The 20,596-nt window shown below is 41.8% G+C and overlaps 1 protein-coding gene across 2 annotated transcripts in view; it reads left to right on the top strand.

The window, feature by feature from the left end:
• TGFBR3 (transforming growth factor beta receptor 3) overlaps nt 1–20,596 on the top strand; it is a 208,929-nt gene that overhangs the window by 165,676 nt on the left and 22,657 nt on the right. For both annotated transcript variants that reach the window (XM_042952796.1, XM_042952795.1), the window contains 7 exons: nt 613–802; nt 2,714–3,048; nt 3,450–3,602; nt 6,194–6,334; nt 6,518–6,676; nt 11,927–12,226; nt 15,646–15,766. In XM_042952796.1, coding sequence (XP_042808730.1) covers nt 613–802; nt 2,714–3,048; nt 3,450–3,602; nt 6,194–6,334; nt 6,518–6,676; nt 11,927–12,226; nt 15,646–15,766 — 1,399 coding nt within the window. The remainder of the gene's footprint in view (nt 1–612; nt 803–2,713; nt 3,049–3,449; nt 3,603–6,193; nt 6,335–6,517; nt 6,677–11,926; nt 12,227–15,645; nt 15,767–20,596) is intronic.

The following is a 20,596-nucleotide window of genomic DNA, read 5'->3' as shown; positions in this document are numbered from 1 at the left end:
TAAAATCGAAGCATCTTCAGTTAATAAAATTGACAAATGAATACAATTACAGGATTGCTGAACTGGCCATAAATTATAACTGAAATCTCAACACTGGTTGTTCCACCATATGGAATTTAATAGTTTACAAAGATGAGATGGTCTCCACAGTGAAGTAACTGCATTGTGCCTTCTTTCATTTAAATCTAGGGTGCAGAAAATAGAAGCATGGACATATTTTTGGCAGTATAACATGCACATTTGTACACTTTATACATCATTTTAAATAAAAATAAGGGAAAGTTTGGTACTATATATATATATAATTTAAACATTTAACTAACTCTGGTAACCTAGTAGGTATACTCAGTATGTAGCTACTTATCGATCATTGGATTATTTTTATCAACATAAGCAACCCAAATGGTAAGATCAAACAACATGAATAAATTTCTCTTAATCTGCTGCTAAAGATTTTCACATCAGTGTTCTTAGCCCAAGGAAAGTAGGGATCAAAAGAATAAATAGTTCCTTCATATGCAATGTAGAATCTGTTCATTCTAGATATTGAATTTGTACTTAAAGCACTGTTTAGTTTTAGACTCACGAGTGAAATTTTGCTGTTATCTTCAGGCTCCTAACAGTATTGGCTTTGGGAAAGAGAGTGAAAGATCCATGATAACAACCAAATCAGTAAGAGATGACATTCCTTCAACCCAAGAGAATCTGTTCAAGTGGGCTTCGGACAATGGCTATAGTCCAGTAACATCATATACAGTGGCTCCTGTGGCTAATAGATTCCATCTTCGGCTTGAAAACAGTGGTAAGTATGGATTATTTTTTTTTTTCTGTAGTAAAAATATCCCCTAAATGAGGCTTTCCAATGAGGAACTCTCATTACATCTCATATGTTACTGTTTTTCTGTTGTAAATTTTGATGATTCATTTGACTGCATTTTACTATCAAGTTTAAGAGTATCTAGAATCATGATAGATTATTTTAAAGCAACGATCTTTGGTACTTTTGTACAGATTTTTCTGTACTAAATTCTTTTGGTACAGTTGATTGCATGGTGGAGAACTTTGCTGTAGATCACATAATTCACTGTGATTACATTAAGAACAAATTAGCCTGGCTTCTTCTCTCAGAAGTGCCTGCTAATCACTGACAGCTGAGATGCAGAGCGGCTGGAACTATGGGGGAAAAGTCCTGGGTCAGACTGCATCTTACAGGACAGTAGTCACGAGGTGCTTCCTCTTCCTCACCCAGAGGGGACGCAGGAGTCATTACCCCAGTTGGATGGAGCAGAAAGTGGAATTTTAACAGGTTCTTGAGGTTTTGCCAAGCCTCTAACTAGCGAGACTCAAATCCAGAGTTTTCTGATCCCCAGACCTGTTCCTCATCCCCTGGTACTGCCACCAAGGACAGTGCCCATAGATTGAAGGTTAGGAATACGGACCATTTGTTCACTGTTTGAGGGCAAGTTGCTTAATTTCTGAGCCTCAGGTGGTTCCTCCTCAGTAATATGGGAGAGCAAATAGGCCCTACCTCAAAGGGTTGTTGTGAAGGTTTTTGTCAACGTACAAATTTAAAACCCTCCAAAACTCTGGCCTCTTTTGGACCCATACAGCTGTGCCGTCTGCCATCTTTTCCCGAAAGATAATATTGAAGGAGAGTTAATGTCCCCAGTCATGTTCACTTCCTGCTCCCACTGAGATGGATTGACCTCAGGCGTTGACTTTGAGACTGGATGGATATAAACAATACTGGGGAAATGTCTCTTCCCTAAATTGTTGAAAATAGGACAGAACACTGAGTATTGATTATATGGAAACAGGTCTTTCCCTTTGAAGGAATAAGTGTACCTAAGCAGCTTTTTCTTTTCTCCTTCAGGACTAGGCCAGGGTGCTCAAATACCTGTTATAATTTAGCAGGCAAAAAGGAGGTAGCAAATACTATTTTAAGAAATCCTTGAAGAATGTATTCTAAAGAATCTCTAGATTAAAGGGAAGTATTACAATGGCACTTGAAAATATTGTCTCAATAACTTATTCAAATCATGTATTTTTTTAAAGTTTATTTATTTATTTTGAGAGAGAGAGAGAGAGAGCAAGCTGGGGAGGGGCAAAGAGAGGGAGAAAGAGAATCCACAATGTTAGCACAGAGCCTGACTTGGGGCTCAAACTCACAAACCATGACCTGAGTTGAAATCAAGAGTTAGATGCTTAACCCACTGAGCCACCCAGGAGCTCCTCAAATAATGGATTTTTATATCTTACAGGGCCTTAGAAATTATCTAGTCCATGGTTCTCAACCTTGGCTGTATGTTGGAATCATACAGGGAGCTTTAAAACATGTTAATGATTAGATACCTCTCCATAAAGTCTGATTTTAATTGACCTGGGGCACAGCCTGGGTATAGGGAATTTTTTTCAGTCTCCCCAAATAATTTTAATGTAGAGGACTAATGATCTAATCCAACCTCTTAATTTTAAAAATTAGAAAACTAAGACACAGAGAAGTAAGCCACTGGCCCAGAGACACTCAGTCAGTTAGAAAGAACACCAGGACTGGAATTCAGGTTTCCAGACTCCTTGTCTCCTTTACACATTGCTTGATAAGAGTAATTTTACACACACCCATTCTGTGCCAGTTCCTCTTGTACTTGCCTCTAATGATGATGACTGTGGCCTGGCATCAAACACTGACAGTGTTGCCTTCTGTCACCACCAGAGGAAATGAGAGATGAGGAAGTCCATACCATCCCTCCTGAGCTACAGATCCTGCTGGACCCTGGCAGTCTGCCTGCCCTGGAGAACCCACCCATCCGGGGAGGGGGAGGCCGAAATGGAGGTTTCCCCTTTCCTATCCCCGATATCTCCAGGAGAGGCCAGATGGAAAGGGGAGATGATGGGATCCCCCAGCCAAGGGACCCTATCGTCCCCAGCTTGCGGCTGTTTCCTGGTCCCGAAGAGCCCAAGGAGGTGCAAGAGAATGTGGATATTTCCCTGTCAGTCAAATGTGACAGTGAAAAGATGGTCGTATCTGTAGAAAAAGAGTCTTTTCAGGTCAGTGCAATTTCTTAAAGGAGAGAAGAGAAAGCCACCTCCCTCCCCATCTTGCCCCAGTATGTGTTATTTCCCTCTAGCTCTTTCACTTTTGAACTCTGGGGACCTGATACTGTTTTCTCAGTTGGATGGGCTTACTTCCCCTTGGCTGTGTTTCTTACCCGGGTCCTGTTATTCTCAGTTAAAGGGGGTTCCAGATCCTTGTGTGTCAATATTTTGCTATTGAATTTCCAAGGCCAACAAACACAATCCTTGGTAGGCTGGGAAGAGGTAAGGGGGGAGGGGGAAGGCAGGCCTCCAGCAACCAATACCATATGGGAAGACCAGGCAAAACACGTCCCCTGTGTGCTGCAGAACTGCCTGTGGGCCCTCCCTTATGTCTTTGGTGGTGGTTGTTTCAGGCCAACAACTACTCGGGGATGGAGCTCACTCTGTTGGATCCTACCTGCAAGGCCAAGATGAATGGCACCCACTTCATTTTGGAGTCTCCCCTGAGTGGCTGTGGTACTTGGCACCGGCGGTCAGCCCCGGATGGAGTGATTTATTATAACTCTGTAAGTGTTCCCCAAAACAAAGCTTGGCCCTTTGCCAGATCCTTTCTGGGTGTTTCCTTAAAATTAGCCTTAAAATTTCTATGAAAATGTGCAGGGGCATATACCCTAGGCCTAAAAAAGCCAAGTGTCAGTTCTCAACAAATTGGGTGTCCTTTGACCTTGAGTCTACACAGCTGAGCTAGCCAGCTCCATGGTCTCTGTGGCCTCATTTCAGTCTTGTCCAGAAGTAGGAGGACTTCTCCCTTCCTCATGAACAAAATAATCAAGAGAAATCCAAAAATGGCCCTCAAGAAATTATTATTAAGTCTCTCTCCAACTTGAAGAAAAGAGATTAAATTGAAAAAAAATCCCCTACTTTTGAAGTTCCCCAGAGGAAGATTCCACAGATTCCCCCAATGATAATCCACTGTAGTAGCTATCCTGCACTTTTCAGAAATCATTCTTGTCAGTTCATTCATCTGAATCTTTTTTTTTTTTTTTTTCAGATGAAGCCTATTCTTGCAGAAATAGACACTAGGTAGTAAATATTAAAAGAATTTGAAACATGAAATTTCAAAAGAACTTTATAGTGTTAATTTTGCAGTTCAGGTTATACTTTTGATGGTAAAAATAAGGCTCAAAAATCCGTGTCTGGCTTTGACATGATGTGTGTATCTATGCTCCCAGCACCTACTCCAGCTTTGCCACGGGCTGGGGAGGGCATGACTCTCATTCACGTTCGTCCCACTGCCCTTTGGTAGATACACTTGACCCATCCAGAGGAAAGACTGGAGATCAGGTGCTCTGTCACTGTGGCTCATGTGGGGACTGAATCTATGGGCCCAAGTTTATTATTCTTCAGACTTAGAGTGTTTGATCTGGAAAGAACCTTAAGATGATCTCATTCAACTTCCTCATTTCACAGGTGAGGAATTTGAACTCCCGGGAGTTAAGAGACTTGCTTAGATTTGAGGAACTAGTTAACGGCAGAGCCAGGACTGAATCCAGCTTCCTGACCTCTCATCCACTAATCTTTCCCTGACACAAGGCTGGCCCAACTAATCTCCCTTTGTTCCTGGAATAATTTATTAACCTTTGACCTCTATGATGAACACACTCCTGCCAATTCCAACATTAATTTTTGTATATTACCCAGTTTTTCCAGATATAATGAATAGCATATAGTACTGATATACTTGATTTTGGAATTTTAAATTTACGTCTAAATTAACACCAATAAGAGGCTCTGGTTATCTGTTAAGTAAAAATAATATCATTTTTCTCAGAAGAAAAAGGTATATCCCAAGCCCTTAAAATCTCTTTCTTCTCGTGTGTGCACCTGTGTGTGTGTCTGTGTATGTGTTTGTGTGTGTATTTGTGTGTATATTATGATGATAATACCTAGGGTAAGAAATGTCCTAGGTACTTGCTTCAGGTACATCAGTACTTTCTTGTGAGGAACCGGTAAATGGAGAGGTGGTTTTTCTACATTCTCTTCCCTTTAGTGAATATTTTAGGTGTTCGTTCCAGTGATAACTATTTGTAGCAATTTCCAGACTTACTATATACTTTTCTTTTGCAAAATATTGAGAAATTAGGCACATGACACGAAATCAGACCAAAAAATATGACTATTCTATATACACAAAAAAATTAGGATTTTATTTATGGAGTCACAGTCCTCAGGTGAATTTTTCATGTTATCTAGAACTAACCTAGGAATAATCATCTCAACTAACATTAGGATAGACTATCATAGAATCAAACAGGATTCTTTCCTCCATCTGTATACCATACAGAAAGATACGGGGGAAGAAATGAGGAAAAGGTAGAGGAGTACAGAGATAAGATAAGGAGAGGCTGGCATAATAGTAAACATTAGGTACTTTGTTTCCAACTCAAACTTGATAGAAATCTCAAAGGATACAAATTAGCCAGCTCTTAATATTTCTTAGAATTTTTGATATAAAGAGAAGCCCCCTAAGGAGAAGGCCCCTTCCCCTACAGGCTGGCCTGCTGACAACCCCATTCAACCTTATTCCAGTGCCTAGTGTTTTCCTACTGTTTGAAACAAGTTTTATTCTTTCACCAGGAAAGATGCATACTTTAGTCGAGTTTTAATTCGAATGTACTTTGGGTTCCTCTTTATTTTTATCTCTTTGAAGATAAAATCCTGAAACACTTGGAGGTTTTTCTTAATTTTATTTTGAGAGAGAGAGATGGGGGGCGCAAGTGAGCAAGGCCAAAGAGAAAGAAAGAATCCTATGAGGAGCAGAGAGAGAGAGAGAGAGAGAGAGAGGAGGGAGGGAGAGAGAGAGAGAGAGAGAAGTGGGGCTCACCTGGGGCTCATGTTTTTACCCAAAGCAGGGTTCATGTTCACCCCATGTAGGACTCAGACTCACCAACTGTGAGATCATGACCTGAGCCAAAGTCAGATGCTTAATGACGGAGCCACGGAGCCACGACCCAGCCTCCACTCAGGAGCCCTGTTTTGTTTTAAGTCAGGTTTTCAGTTTGCATCTGAATTATTACATTGGTGTTGGTGTGAGATAGAACCAGATCATGTGACTGGGTGTTTCAATGACCATGTCTGCACTTTCTTTGCCTTTTAGATTGTGATGCAGGTTCCATCGCCTGGGGATAGTAGCGGCTGGCTAGATGGTTATGAAGATCTGGAGTCAGGTGATCATGGATTTCCGGGGGATATGGATGAAGGAGACACTTCCTTCTTCAGCCGGCCTGAAATTGTGGTGGTATGTGTTTATTTGTAGTAGGTAGTTTGTGAGAATGTTGTCCTTTTGGTCGGCTTTAATTAGGGACTGTTGGGAGTGGGGGGCAGGGATTAGATGTTAAAGGCCAAAGGTTATAAAGGTCTAGGGTGTTCATCCTTCATTTGACTCTGATTTATCTCTGTTTTGTTTGTTTGTTTTCACTAGTTTAACTGCAGCCTGCGGCGAGTGAGGAATCACAGCGGCTTCCAGGACCCACTCCACAGGAATGTCACTTTCAACATGGAGCTCTATAACACTGACCTCTTTCTCGTGCCCTCTCAGGGGGTCTTCTCTGTGGCAGAGAATGGACACATTTATGTTGAGGTATGCTAGTTATGAACATTAACTAGCCTTGGGCTTTTAGGTCAGGGCTGAATTATAGTAGCTCCTGGGGCAGACCTCATCATGTTCTTCCCCACACCCCTTAACCAGTTCTGGGTAAGGGCTTGGCTCAGAAAATGCATCCAGGTTGATTTATTTCTTTTTTTCATATTTATTTATTTTTGAGAGAGACAGAGACAGAACATGAGCAGGGGGAGGAGCAGAATGAGAGGGAGACACAGAATCCAAAGCAGGCTCCAGGCTCCGAGCTGTCAGCACAGAGCCCGACGCGGGGCCCGAACTCACGAGCTGTGAAATCATGACCAGGGCCAAAGTCAGATGTTTAACCAACTGAGTCACCCAGGTGCCCTGCATCCAGGTTGATTCCTGACCAAAGCAAGACATTTCAGGATTTGCTACATGGAGAGAGTGTTTTACAGATGAATGGTTTTTTTTTTTTGTTTTTGTTTTTGTTTTTTTAATCAGCAGTGTGAATTCTAATAAAGTCCTGTTCTTGCTTTGTCCTTAGTATTTTTGGAACAGGAGTTCAGTATTTGCACTGTTAGAGTTAACCAGGAAGATTTCACACCACCTCTTTTTTTTTTTTTTTAATTGTTTTAATGTTTATTTATTTTTGAGAGAGAGAGAGAGACAGAGCATGAACAGGAGAGGAGCAGAGAGAGAGAGAGAGAGAGACAGACAGACAGACAGACAGAATCCGAAGCAGCCTCCAGGCTCTAGGTGTTACCACAGAGCCTGACGCAGGGCTCAAACCCACAAACCACAAGATCATGACCTGAGCTGAAGTTGGATGCTTAACCAGCTGAGCCACCCATACGCCCCTCACATCACCTCTTATATTATCTTTTAAATTGAACACACCTCAGTGAAATGCTGTGCGCTTCCATATCTCATGAAAATTGGGTTTTTTTAGGTCATTATCTAAATGTATCTATAAATGTATGAAACTATTTTGTATACATAATGGTAATTATTATGTATAGCATATATCTGTGGAATAACTATGAAAATATTAGGTAGTGGTGGGAATAATGAAATAATAACAGCTAACATTATTGCAGATTTATTTTGTGCCAAACTCAGGTTATAAGTGTTATAGTAATTGACTCTTCAAAGCAGTCCGATGAGACAAGACTGCTGATATCCCCATTTTAGGGATGAGGAAATTAAGGTACAAACTTGTCTACAATCACATAGTTAGTAACTAATGGAGCTCAGAGTAGGGTTCATACTCAGGTTGTCTGGCTCTAGAGCCCATAATGTTATCTACTAGATGCTACTATCATATATCCTCAAAGGGTCACTTAAAGGGGAAGAAAATGTAACCCTCTCACCAGTGCAAATATCCAGGTTCATGGATTAGATTCTAGAAAAAGATAAATATCTCTATGGCCCCAGAACACCTGCTGGTCTTACAAGAACATCATCCTCTGATGAGCTAGTTTTGGTGCTAAACTGCAAGCTGGTGTTCTGCTTCACTGTGGGAGGATTGAGAAGCTTACAGGGTGGAAATGGGGTACTTCGACACATTGAAAGTGACTTCAGAGCACATATTTCTATTTCAGAAAGACAAAGAACTCTCACCTTTGTCCTCATTCTGGGATGTCCTCATTCTAGAGCCACTGGCTCTAGATGTTTTCCTGGATCTCTCCTCCTTTTTGATTCCTTATTCTGAGAGGTCTTCTCTTTTTTGGGGGTATACCTTTTTTCTCCACTGGGGAAAATATACTGCTTTCTACGTGCTGTTCCTAATTATAGATCTCTTCTTATCCAAGATCATTTTTTTCTTCTTGCATTTCTGCCTGCATAGTCCACATGCGCAGTTGGTCAGTGACCCTCTGCTGTGCCCTGGATTTTAGGGGCCCTGCTTAACTGCAGTTTGTTCTTTTTCAAACGTGTGCCTGCTCTGCTGACCTACGGCTTTGCTGCCATATACTCATCAGTGGCCAGTCTTCCTCCTGTATCCTACCCTGGGCCTTTTGGTTTTTCTCCCCAGTCCACTTAATGATGGCTTACTTGAAATGCTTTTTTTTTCTTACTTTCACATTTATATCTTTTCATATATTGACTATATTTTCATCCTCTTTTTATTTTTTTTTATTTTTATTTTTTTTTAATTTTTTTTTTCAACGTTTTTTATTTATTTTTGGGACAGAGAGAGACAGAGCATGAACGGGGGAGGGGCAGAGAGAGAGGGAGACACAGAATCGGAAACAGGCTCCAGGCTCCGAGCCATCAGCCCAGAGCCTGACGCGGGGCTCGAACTCACGGACCGCGAGATCGTGACCTGGCTGAAGTCGGACGCTTAACCGACTGCGCCACCCAGGCGCCCCTTTCATCCTCTTTTTAAAAAAAATTTTTTAAGTTTATGAGAGAGAGAGAGAGAGAGAGATGGAAGGAGAGAGAGAGAGAGAGCACAAGTGGGGGAAGGGCAGAGAGAATCTGAAGCAGCTCCAGGCTCTGGGCTGTCAGCACAGAGCCCGACGCGGGGCTCAAATTCATAAACCCTGAGATCATGACCTGAGCTGAAGTTGGATGCTCAACTGACTGAGCCACCCAGGCACCCCTTCTTCTTCTTCTTCTTTTTTTTTTTTTTAATTTGAGTTAGTTAACATACAGTGTAGTCTTGGCTTCAGAAGTAGAACCCAGTGATCCATCTCTTACATGTGACACCCAGTGCTCATCCTAACAAGTGCCCTCCTTATGCCCACCACCCATTTAACCCATCCCTCTACCTACCTCCCCTCCAGCAGCCCTCAGTTTGTTCTCTGTATTTAAGAGTCTCTTATGGTTTGTCTCCCTCTCTGCTTTTACCTTATTTTCCCCTTCCCCTGTGTTCATCTGTTAAGTTTCTCAAATTCCTCATATGAGTGAAATCATATGATCTCTTTCTCTGACAGACTTACTTTGCTTAGCATAATACACTCTGGTTCCATCCACATTGTTGCAAATGGCAAGATTTCATTCTTTTTCTCTGAGTAGTATTCCATTGAGTGTGTGTATGTGTGTGTGTGTGTGTGCGTGTGTGTGTGTATGCAAGGTACCACATCTTCTTTATCCATTCATAAGTCTGTGGACATTTGGACTTTTGCATAATTTGGCTATTGTTGATAGCACTGCTTAAACATGGGGTACATGTGCCCCTTCGACTCAGCAAATGACAGCTTTTCTGTTAGTTCATTTTTCTTGGGGGCATTAAAAAGAACTGTTTATAACCTCCAAAATTTACATCTAGAATAGAACTACTAATTATAGCTGGCATTCATTGAGTAGCTGAGAACTGTTGTTTGTGTGTAATTGTGACTTTACACGTGCTCACAATAACTGTTTCTGGTAGGTATTGGTGCTCTTATTCTGTGTGGGAGGAAACTGAGACTCAGAGTTCACAGGGCACAAGTCACAGAGCACGCAATTTCCTGAGGCTCATCTGCTCATCTCCCTCCAAGGCCTGTAGTCCTTCTACCACTCATTTCCAGGCCATTTTAGAGTAAAAGACTTACTGACCATAGTTTTTCCTCCAAAACAACTTTTTGGGATACCTTAGACTTTCTGCTACTATGTACTTTCTTTGAGATTAGAGAAAAGATTTGCATTTCTTCTGTCTACATTTTTGCATTGTGGGTTCTGACTTCATGTTAAAGGCCACTTTTTAGTAATAGGATATATGTAATTTTCCATCTTTCCAAGATATCTTATTTTTTAGAAATATTGCCAAAACAATGATCTGTGAATATTTATAGACTACCAAACACTATTTCCTAGAAAGATTTCTGACTAGGTGATTTTCCAAGGCCACATCTTGGGTTTGGTTGAATTGACCCTGTGGCTACCATGAAGTACTTTAGAGAAAAATGGACTTGAGGTCAGAAGGCCTGGGTTTTAAGCCCTGGTTTTATCCAGCACTTGCAAAGTGGGGTTTTGAATGAGTCATCCATCCTGGATGCTGTTTCTCCTCCATTTATAAAATGGAGATGAAAATATTTATCCCACAAGATTGTTCAGAGGGATTGAGCTTTAAGGCCCAACAAAGTGACATGATCACAGTCATCTTCACTGTTGAGTGTCTTGTAGTTAACCACGTAGGGATATTTCAAAATAGTGCTGTGCCCTATGCGATGTCAGGGATTTCCCCTGGGTTCCCAGAATGGAAAGTGCGTTTATATCTCCACGCCTTTTGAAAGGATTCTGGGGGCTATTGGCTTATGATTAAGGACTAACTTTATTTCTAAAGTGTTTAAGTTTATTTTGACCCTAAGTTTAGTAAAGGAATGAGGCATGAGGGGAAAGGCAGTTCACACAGTTTCCATGTGTCACCAAATGGAGAATCCACTCTGGTCCGAGGATTTTAGCTGAGTTCAGGATAGTTGAGGTTTGAATTCTGTTTACACTTGGCCAAACACCACTTCCTGTTTCTAAAGAAAAGAACCTTAACAAGGTTTGGACGTAGCCCATACAAATGTTTTGTAAGAGGGAAGTATAATGAGTTGGAAACGTTTCCAGATTAGATTTCCCTTAAAATACCCTTGGGCTTAAAGAGCGAAGGGAGAGTACTTGGCAAGGCCTATTTTGGACCTGTGAGCAGCTAGGACACTTTGCCAGGCTCGTGATCGCCACCAGATTGCACGGTTCCTGACACCAAACTGGGCCAGCTCTGCCTGCTCACCAGGAAGCAGGACTTTAGATGAATCTGTAGCTTTATTGCAATGTTTTAGGGTCATTCTGACTTGCTGCAGTTTAGAAGTTCGGTCCTCTCTGCCTAGGTTAAATAGATTTTGCCCCTGTACCTTATTTTTGAGCAATTTCAAAAAATAGCTTGCGCTACAGGTGGTATACTATTAAGACATGATACAGTATTATGACATCAGGAATTTTGCCTGTTGGTGTTTGTTTATTTTGGAAAATCCATTTTAGGTGCGTGCTGTGCTTTTATTTTTATTTCCCAGAGGACTTAGGGGAGGTTGACAAGATTTATTCATCTTGTGTTGGAATCTTCCAGACTGACATTGGAACCAAATAATTCACCATAATCATCCATATCAAGTTTAAATGGGAGACATCTTTTTTCAATAAGTATATATTACTTTTGTAATTAGAAAGAAGACTGTATAAGTACGCTATGAAAATAAAGCAGGGTCCCTCATCCGAAGCACTGTGTTGATATGTTACCTTTGTGTGATAGAGTAAAAGAGAGGTGCCAACTTGCTTCTGATTGGTCTTTGTATTCTTTTGTAGGTGTCTGTTACTAAGGCTGACCAAGAGTTGGGCTTTGCCATCCAAACGTGCTTTATCTCTCCATATTCAAACCCGGATAGGATGTCTGATTACACTATCATTGAAAACATTTGTCCTAAAGATGAATCTGTGAAATTCTACAATCCAAAGAGGGTGCACTTTCCTATTCCCCAAGCTGAGATGGATAAGAAGCGATTCAGCTTTGTGTTTAAGTCCATTTTCAACACCTCACTGCTCTTTCTACAGTGTGAGCTCACGCTGTGTACCAAGAAGGAAAAGGACCCCCAGAAGTTACCTAAGGTGAGTAGGCCTTCATCCATCTGTATGCTATTTCGACATTTTTAGGTGAGGCAGTGACCTACCGGAGAAGTTTAATCACGAGTTATTGCAGGTTGAGGTTTTTGGTTTGGGAACTGCCCAATTGAAGTAATAAAATCTGTGTTAGCAGGGAACCGTGAGTTTTATGGAGTCTTAGAGAATAAATCCTGACAGTATGACTTTTTTTTTCCATGCATGCTACTTAATAGTATCTTACAAATGATAAATCAAGACTGTTTTCCATTGAGGGAGAGGTCTGGCTTTATCTTTGCTATTCAGATAGCGTGCAGTGCCAAAAGTACAGAGCCGAAAGGACAAGTTCAGTGTGAGGATTAATTTTTCCAGGTCCCGCTGAGACTTGTATTGCAATTGTTTTTTGACCTTCTCTGTGTGAATTATAAGGTTGACTTGTCTCAAGAGGACCTCTAAGGGAAACTAACAAATATTTTAATTTTTCTCAGCTTCATACTGGTTCATCATGTTTACCTTATGTCACTCCCCATATTGAACCAGTACATTCTGTTGCCACAACAGACATCAGAACACTTTGACCTTGTTGGAATGGCTGCGTAGGGGGGAATCTGCAAGGTTAATTACAAACCCTCATTAGTTGGGCCTTGTGCAAGAAGGGTGTCTCTGCCACAGTTTTGTTTCTGTGATCTTCCATAGTTATGTATAATTCCTTACATGCATTTCATCTGTAGAAATCTCACACAGTGTCAGCTGACTTATAAAACTTTTGTAGTCACATATAAATCAATGTCTAAAACTAATAATTGATTGGTATCATTAATAGTGTAAGTGTGGAATTCTCTCTTAATACATAGGTTGTAAGAGGTAGATATAGAGGGAGGAGGAACAATTAAATCATTATTACTGGATAAATTACCACTGACCTGAATGCTTTACACTGTTATATTCCCTTGGGCAGCCATTTCTCCGATAACATCAGAGAACATTTTATTTTTTATTTAAATTTTTTTTTCAACGTTTTTTTATTTATTTTTGGGACAGAGAGAGACAGAGCATGAACGGGGGAGGGTCAGAGAGAGAGGGAGACACAGAATCGGAAACAGGCTCCAGGCTCCGAGCCATCAGCCCAGAGCCTGACGCGGGGCTCGAACTCACAGACCACGAGATCGTGACCTGGCTGAAGTCGGACGCTTAACCGACTGCGCCACCCAGGCGCCCCGAGAACATTTTATAATACATATGAAAATGTAGCAAATCTGGTCATGATCATTTGGGAGCATGAATACATAAGATGATTTAGACTATGTTCTTTAGGTTGCTTTTGGAAACATTGATGCCTTAGCCTTGTGGGCATTCACCTCCCAGTGGCCATTTGTGGACTTGTGGTAGAGAGGCATGGGAAAACTTAATGCTTGGCTGTGACACACAGCTGGTCCCTGCAGCTGGTGGAAGACTTGTAGGAGTTTGGGATCTAGGAGGGGAGGCCTGGCAGTTACTAGGCGTCTTTACTGAAGGCTTTGGTTATTACCTCTCGCTGAGCCTGGCCTGGATAGTCCATAGCGTATCATTCTGTGAAAATTAATCCCAGTACTTCATTGCAGAGAATTCTAAGGAGAGTTCTAAGGCCCAGCAGATGACATGGGATATGACCCTAAACCTAAAGTCTCTATTTACGCCCAAGGCAAGAGAAAGTAGAAAGAGCATAAGGACTGAGCAGGAAGGCCCACTGCTTACTAACAAGATTTTAAGCAAGTCCCCTGAGCTCTCAGAATCTGCATGGCCTCATCTATAATTGAAATAATAGTAGGGGCGCCTGGGTGGCCCAGTTGGTTGAGCGTCTGACTTTGGCTAAGGTCATGATCTCACGGTTTGTGAGTTCGAGCCCTGCGTCGGCCTCTGTGCTGACAGATCAGAGCCTGCAGCCTGCTTAGGATTCTGTGTCTCCCCCTCTCTCTACCCTTCCCTGGCTCATGCTCTGTGTCTCTCTGTCTCTCAATAATAAATAAATGTTAAAGGGAAAAAAATGAAAAAAAAAAAAAAAAAATAATAGTAGCTGGCTTCCCTTAGGAACAGAGGAGCAAATGAGACAGTAACAACAGTCCAGCATTTATAGTGCAGTGGCTTCAGATGAACTGTTACCACTCTCCTCATGTTTACTGCTTGTAGGTAATATTTCCACAGTTCTAGCGACTTCTCAGTGCCTTCTATGATGATAGAGAGAGCCAAAGAATCTTCCTAGGAGGAGTACTCAAAGATCATTGGGTCCATCCCTGCCCTTAGCTGATGAAACTAAGGCCGGAGTTAAGTGTCTTGCCCAGGGTTGAGCTGTGAGTTGGACGTAGAATCGTAGACTCTTACTTATCTGAAGAAATAACAGCAAAGTAAGAAGGCTTTTCCTAACATGCAGATCTTTTCAACAATGAGGCCTTTCCACAGAAAAATCTGTTGTTTCCCTTTATAAGGAGGCTATTGTAAAGGCTTCCTCTGGGTTTTGGGGGAAGGGAAGGAGTTATTTTCTTATAATATGCTGTTCAGAGCAGCAATGACAACAGAGCCAAAAGCCTTTGCTCTTTTGTGATTGGAAGAGCTGGAAGTTCATTAGCTTTTAGGGATGGCTTGCTATAGACTTCTTAAAGGGTTGATACACTTCTTACAACAAAAACAAGTAGATGCCATGTACATCAGAGTTTTACATATTGATAAGCATAGACAAGGAACTGAAGATGTTTTAAAGAAAAAGGTACTAGAGTGTGATTACACTTTTTAAAAACAGATATACCGGGCTTGGGCATGCTAATCCTAAATTTAGGGCCTTAAAATGACTGGAAACAGCTAATCTTATGGTCCCCACACCTGGCTACAACTCCCCAGGACTCCAGTGTGGAACACTATAGCAGGTGACCCTGGTCACCTATACCATTTTGAACGAGCCTATACCAGGATTTTAAAAAATCAAACAAATTTGACAACATTATTATCTTTTTGGACAACAGATGTAAAATCTGTCACTTTCATAATGCCGTGCATGAAGTTTCCCACAATCACAAATCACCAATATGAACCATTTATGTGAAGCCAGCTTGGTGAAGGGCCAATATTCGTCATATAGTTTTTTTTTTTATTATTTTTCAGACTAAATAACACTAAAACCTCTAGTTGTTTTGTGGGAAGATGGGGGGAAAAGGCAATGTTTATAAGCCATCCAGTGATATTTGAATCTTCAAGTGCAGCTGAGAATATCCTGGGTCTGCCACTATATCTCCCAGATTATTTATGGTTCTTTGGAAAACGCCCAAATCTCCTGTTTTTCTCTGGTAAACAGCTGTGAGCTGTCTGATAAGGGGCACTGGCCAACTGTGCAGGCTGAGCTGGTGCAGGCTCTTCGGGGTGACCCCTGACCCTGCTTTGCTGTCTCTGCCTCTCTGCAGTGTGTGCCTCCAGATGAAGCCTGCACCTCGCTGGACGCCTCAATGATCTGGGCCATGATGCAGACTAAGAAGACCTTTACCAAGCCCCTTGCTGTGATCCACCAGCAAGAAGAAGTTAAAGGTGCGTTTTGGAAGGCTCGCTCAGAGCCTGGGGGTTTCCCATTTTAAGAAGTTCCAGTACTAGACCCCTAGGATGAGCCTGGGTAGCTCAGTTGGCTGAGCATCCAACTTTAGCTCAGGTCATGATCTCACAGTTCACGAGTTTGAGCCCCACATCGGGCTCTGTGCTGACAGCTCAGAGCCCACTTTGGATTCTCTGCCCCTCTCCTGCTCATGCTCTTTCTCTGAAAAATAAATAAACATTAAAAAAAAAAGCTCCAATACTAAAAAAAATACAAAAGAAACAGCAACAGCTCCAATACTGTAAATCAAAGTACATTTGTATTCAAAAGATAAATTAAGGGCCAATTAGTAACTTTAGAAGGAGTTTTGCCAAAAGAGCCTTTTATTTAGTTAGGTCCACTCTGACATGTGGCTGAGTTATTAGTGATATGTTTGCCAATGATTTCCTCTTTAATATTATATCAGAGTCAAAGTTGTCCCTATCCCAATGTCACTCTCCCTTGCCATTCAAATATGCTCCCTTGAGTATGCAAGAAAGGCTCCAAGTTCCTCCTGGCATGCCCGGATTGAGCAGCCCACAGCCCATCTTTCTGTGGTCTACTACCAGTGATTCTGCCGAGTACAAGCAGTCCCAGGGCTGTATCAGGATCACAGATGCCTTTGGGGAGAGTGTTAGGTATATGAACACCATTCATCTTAGGTCAGAGCAGAAAGAAGGTTAAGAACCACTGTCCAAATGCATTTTTATAATTCAGGTTTCAGAATGTTACCCAGGCACATTTGTTGCTTGAAGCCAAGGGTGCCTCTTCTTGCACACCCAGGAGCATCAGCAGTCTGCATCTTCTTGTGGGAGAAAAGGAAGGACGTGCCCTAAGAGGTGTGGCCTCAGGTAGACAGGCAAGGCAAAGCCAAACATGGTGTAGGCCAAGTCAGCCAGACCAGCAGAGAAACCGAGCTGGGCTCCATGGAGGTGTTAGGAATGGACATGAGGTCCTGTGGACTGTGGAGAGCATCTGATGGGGACGGGCATCACAGCCGAGGGGCATGGACAAACAAGAACACATCAGGCAGCTGGCAACATCTGAGGAGGTGGAGCCAAATACACATGGGCTATTTGGGCAGCTACATTTGTCACTGTCTAGAAACAACCTATGACTATCTGGAAACATTGTCTAGGGGTGCCAAACGAAGAGAAGTCTGAGAGTGAAAGTGGATTCCTAGCTTCTGGGGTTAGCTATTTCAGGGCTAGGTCTCCATGCCACCTTCCACCACCAAGGGACAGAGAGGAGCTTGGCACTGGAGCCTTGATAGAAGCCAGCAAGCATACTGTCTCCTCTTGGTGAGCATTTGCTAGGAGGCCTGCCAGGTGGAGCTGACACCTGATGTAGGCTTGGGGGCAGCGCTGGGATGGCATTTCTGATGTAAGCACTGTTGGATTTAGCAAGACAAGGCAGTGGGGGCTAAGAGGATAGGCGCACAGGACCTAATAGAATAGAGGCATGTGGATGTGTCTACTTTCTTCTTTGGTTGAGTGACCTCTGTGAAAAGAGCCATTCTTACTGACATATCTGTATGTCATTTGCCCTCTTCCTACTGCTCACTTTGGAAAGGCAGGAGATACAGTGAGGAGGGCACTGGCTTAGAGTCAGGAGCCTGGGGCACAACTTAACTTTACCTGCTGTACTGTTTGAAGAAGCAAACTAGGTTTTAATTCATTGCCCAGCCATTCTGAAGGTGGTGCAAAATGGACATACTAGATGTTTATTGGTTCCTTATTAACACTTTTTGTTGTTGTTTTACTCTCACTGATTGGTTTTCAACAATTTGAAACCGTGTAATAGCCACAGTCTTTCTGTAAATGGATTGCCCAAATAGTTCCCTGTTTTGGGGGACCAGGGGAAAGAAATAAGTTAATTATGTTGCGAAGTATATCACAGTTGGGCAACATCTGGCTCATTTTGTACTTTTGTGAGTGGTTTAACAATAACAGCAGCCACTTGTGTTCCATTTGTTACTCTTACCTTTTTTGAGAGAGGTAGTTCCGCTCATAATTGAAGGCAGCCGCTTGCTTTTTTCTATGCCAAAGAATAATTAGGCATTAATACACAGCGGTATAACTTCCAGTAATTCATTCATGCTTCTTTTAAGTTTGGTGGTATTTTTCTAAGTAATTCCTCTTGCAAATTAGGTAATTACTTTTGTTTAAACTTAGTGTAATTATCCTGAAAGTTCGGTGGTGTTGTTTTTTTACATGAAAGTTCAAGAGGAAAATTTTACCAAATATCAAAGCAGTTTCATGAGATTTGCTGATTGAGACTAGATTTTAGTGGAGAAGCTTGTGGTGAAGAAAGTTGATTGCTTAGGGTTGTTAAACAAATGCAGGTTAGACTATCAGCCAGCTTCCCTTGGGCTGTGTACAAATAGGCTTTGCACTGAATGGCAGTTCTGGCAGTTTTCAGCTCTCTGAGTGACTCCTCCCACCCTTCATGTTTATTTTCTTTTGATTCTGAAATCGTTTCTTCATGATGCAGGCCATTGGAGTCTGTGTTTTCCCTCTGCCTCTCAGTAAATTGGAATAATCAGTTGAAATGGGGATGTGACCATTTGCCTAATAGCACTAGGTTATTTGAATAATAACTGGGTCATCATGAACAGTCTTTCTGCCAGCTTTGTGTGTTACTTTTGTAAGCCACAGAACCTATAGTATCTCCAGGAGTATCTCTTACTGGAACGAATTTGGGGGTAAAAATTACCCAACCAATGAGATGTTTGACTGCCTTTTTAGGCACACAGGTGCTCTTTGAAGGCCATGCTGAAGTTCCAGGTCTCCCTGGTCATTGGTGCATCTTATTTCTCCACACTGGATTTTCTGGGGCAGCAGCAGATAAAGGCTCAGGTTATCAGTTTCTCAGCCAAGCAGAGAGCTGGTCTGTACTCCCAGTGCTAATGGCCTGGTCACATTTCAGGTGGTGTTTCTTCCTCCTATGGACACAGAGAACAGGCCGCCAAGACTAAATAATTCTGGGTCCCTCCTCTGGGCCACTGTTTTTTTTTGTTTTTGTTTTTCAATTTATTTATTTATTTTGAGAGAGAGAGAGAGAGAGCACCTGAGTGTGCACATGCATGAGGGAGGGGCAGAGAGAGGGGGAGGGGCAGAGGGAGAGGGAGAGAGAGAAAATCCCAAGCAGACTCTGCACTGTCAGCACAAGAGCCCTACTTGGGCTCGAACTCACAAATCGTGAGATCATGACCTGAGCCAAAGTCCAGAGTTGGACGCTTAACCCACTGAGCCACCTAGGTGCCCCTGGGCTGCTATTTTTAATGGAATATGCCTGAGCTTCCACAGCACATAATCACCACCTTAGTCCCTTGGGAGCTAGCTTTGGGTTAGCATTATTTTGCTGCTAAAACTTTCAACAGATGATTGTGCTGGTGGTGATGATAGTCATGGAGATGATAATGATTATCTAACATTTACGGGGCATTTGCTTACTACAGGGCTCTGTGCTGAATGCTTCATGTGGGTAATCGTATTTAATCATCATAGCCCCTCTGGGAGGCAAGTATAGAGCAATACTGGATAACCTGACATAAATAAATGGTGGGTCCGAGATTCAAATCCAGGCACTTTGATTCCAGGGCTTGTGTTCTGTAAACCCTATGCCTTATCCTAGGTAGAGGTTGATTCTAGGTTTTAATAAAACTACAAGCAACATAGGTATCTATCTTCTCACACCCTTTTCACACCCCTTCTCCTATTCATGCCATTTCACACTGGCATTCAAGTTCATACTCAAATACTCTAATGATTGTGAACTGAAAAGATGAAGAATTTTAGGAAAAAAATCTGTTCCCCAAAGGGTAAGATGTTGGGACACATGTAAGCCGTTTAAGAGAGTATTAAAATTGAGAAGTTCTGTGACTCTGAATTGTAACTCACAAAAAAGCCCAGAAAACATGAATAGTCGATGCATATTATGGTTTATGGCAAAACAATTAAAATAGTTGAGGTAGTGCCATCCTACCATATTTTCTGAAATATTTTGAAGTATAGGCACGTTAGTGCTGTTTGCTTTGGATGCTGTGACCCTTTTGTGGCATTTGAGAACACACTAGGGCTTGCACAATAAAAATGGCTCTACCACAGCAGTGATGATTCTTTTGAAAATGGTGAAAGGGAAGATAATCATTTGTCTGAAATTTAGGGCACATATAAAAAAAATGAGTGAGAAAGAACAATAAACATCACCCCCAAGTTTGCCATGATTTATATACAATATGTAATTTTTAGCAAGTTAAATGTTCAAAATACTGAATTTCCACTACATAACTTTTTAAAAATAAGTGTGCTCAGGACAGCACCTGGCATATCATGGGCACTTGGTAAATGTTAATTTCCTTTCCTTCCTCTTAACCTCTCAGCCAAACTGGGTTTTTGTGGGGAGTAGGGGTGGAAGGGGAATGAAAGGGAAAGCTGTAAACGTCAATTGGAAGTTAATCCAAGAGAGGCGTTACTTTTTGGAACATACTTGATTTTTCCAGAACAAAAATACTCTAAAGCACCCAGCCGGGTTTTGTCCTCAGGCTGAAGTAGAGATGAGGGGAAGCTGAGTAGAAAGATGGTAGAAATGCTTAACTGACAGACCAAGACATTCAGTCTTTATCCAGTAAGTGACAGAGGTATCTAGGGACTTTTTACTTTGGAAAATTTTAAATATATACGAGAGTAGGATAGGATAGGATAGGATAGGATAGGATAGGATAGGATAGGATAGAATAGAATAGAATAGAATAGAATAGAATAGAATAGAATAGAATAGAATAGAAT

The sequence above is a fragment of the Panthera leo genome, chromosome C1, assembly GCF_018350215.1.
Source record: "Panthera leo isolate Ple1 chromosome C1, P.leo_Ple1_pat1.1, whole genome shotgun sequence".
Lineage (NCBI taxonomy): Eukaryota > Metazoa > Chordata > Mammalia > Carnivora > Felidae > Panthera > Panthera leo.
Note: the sequence above shows the minus strand (reverse complement) of the source record. Positions and strands in the feature narration are given on the sequence as shown.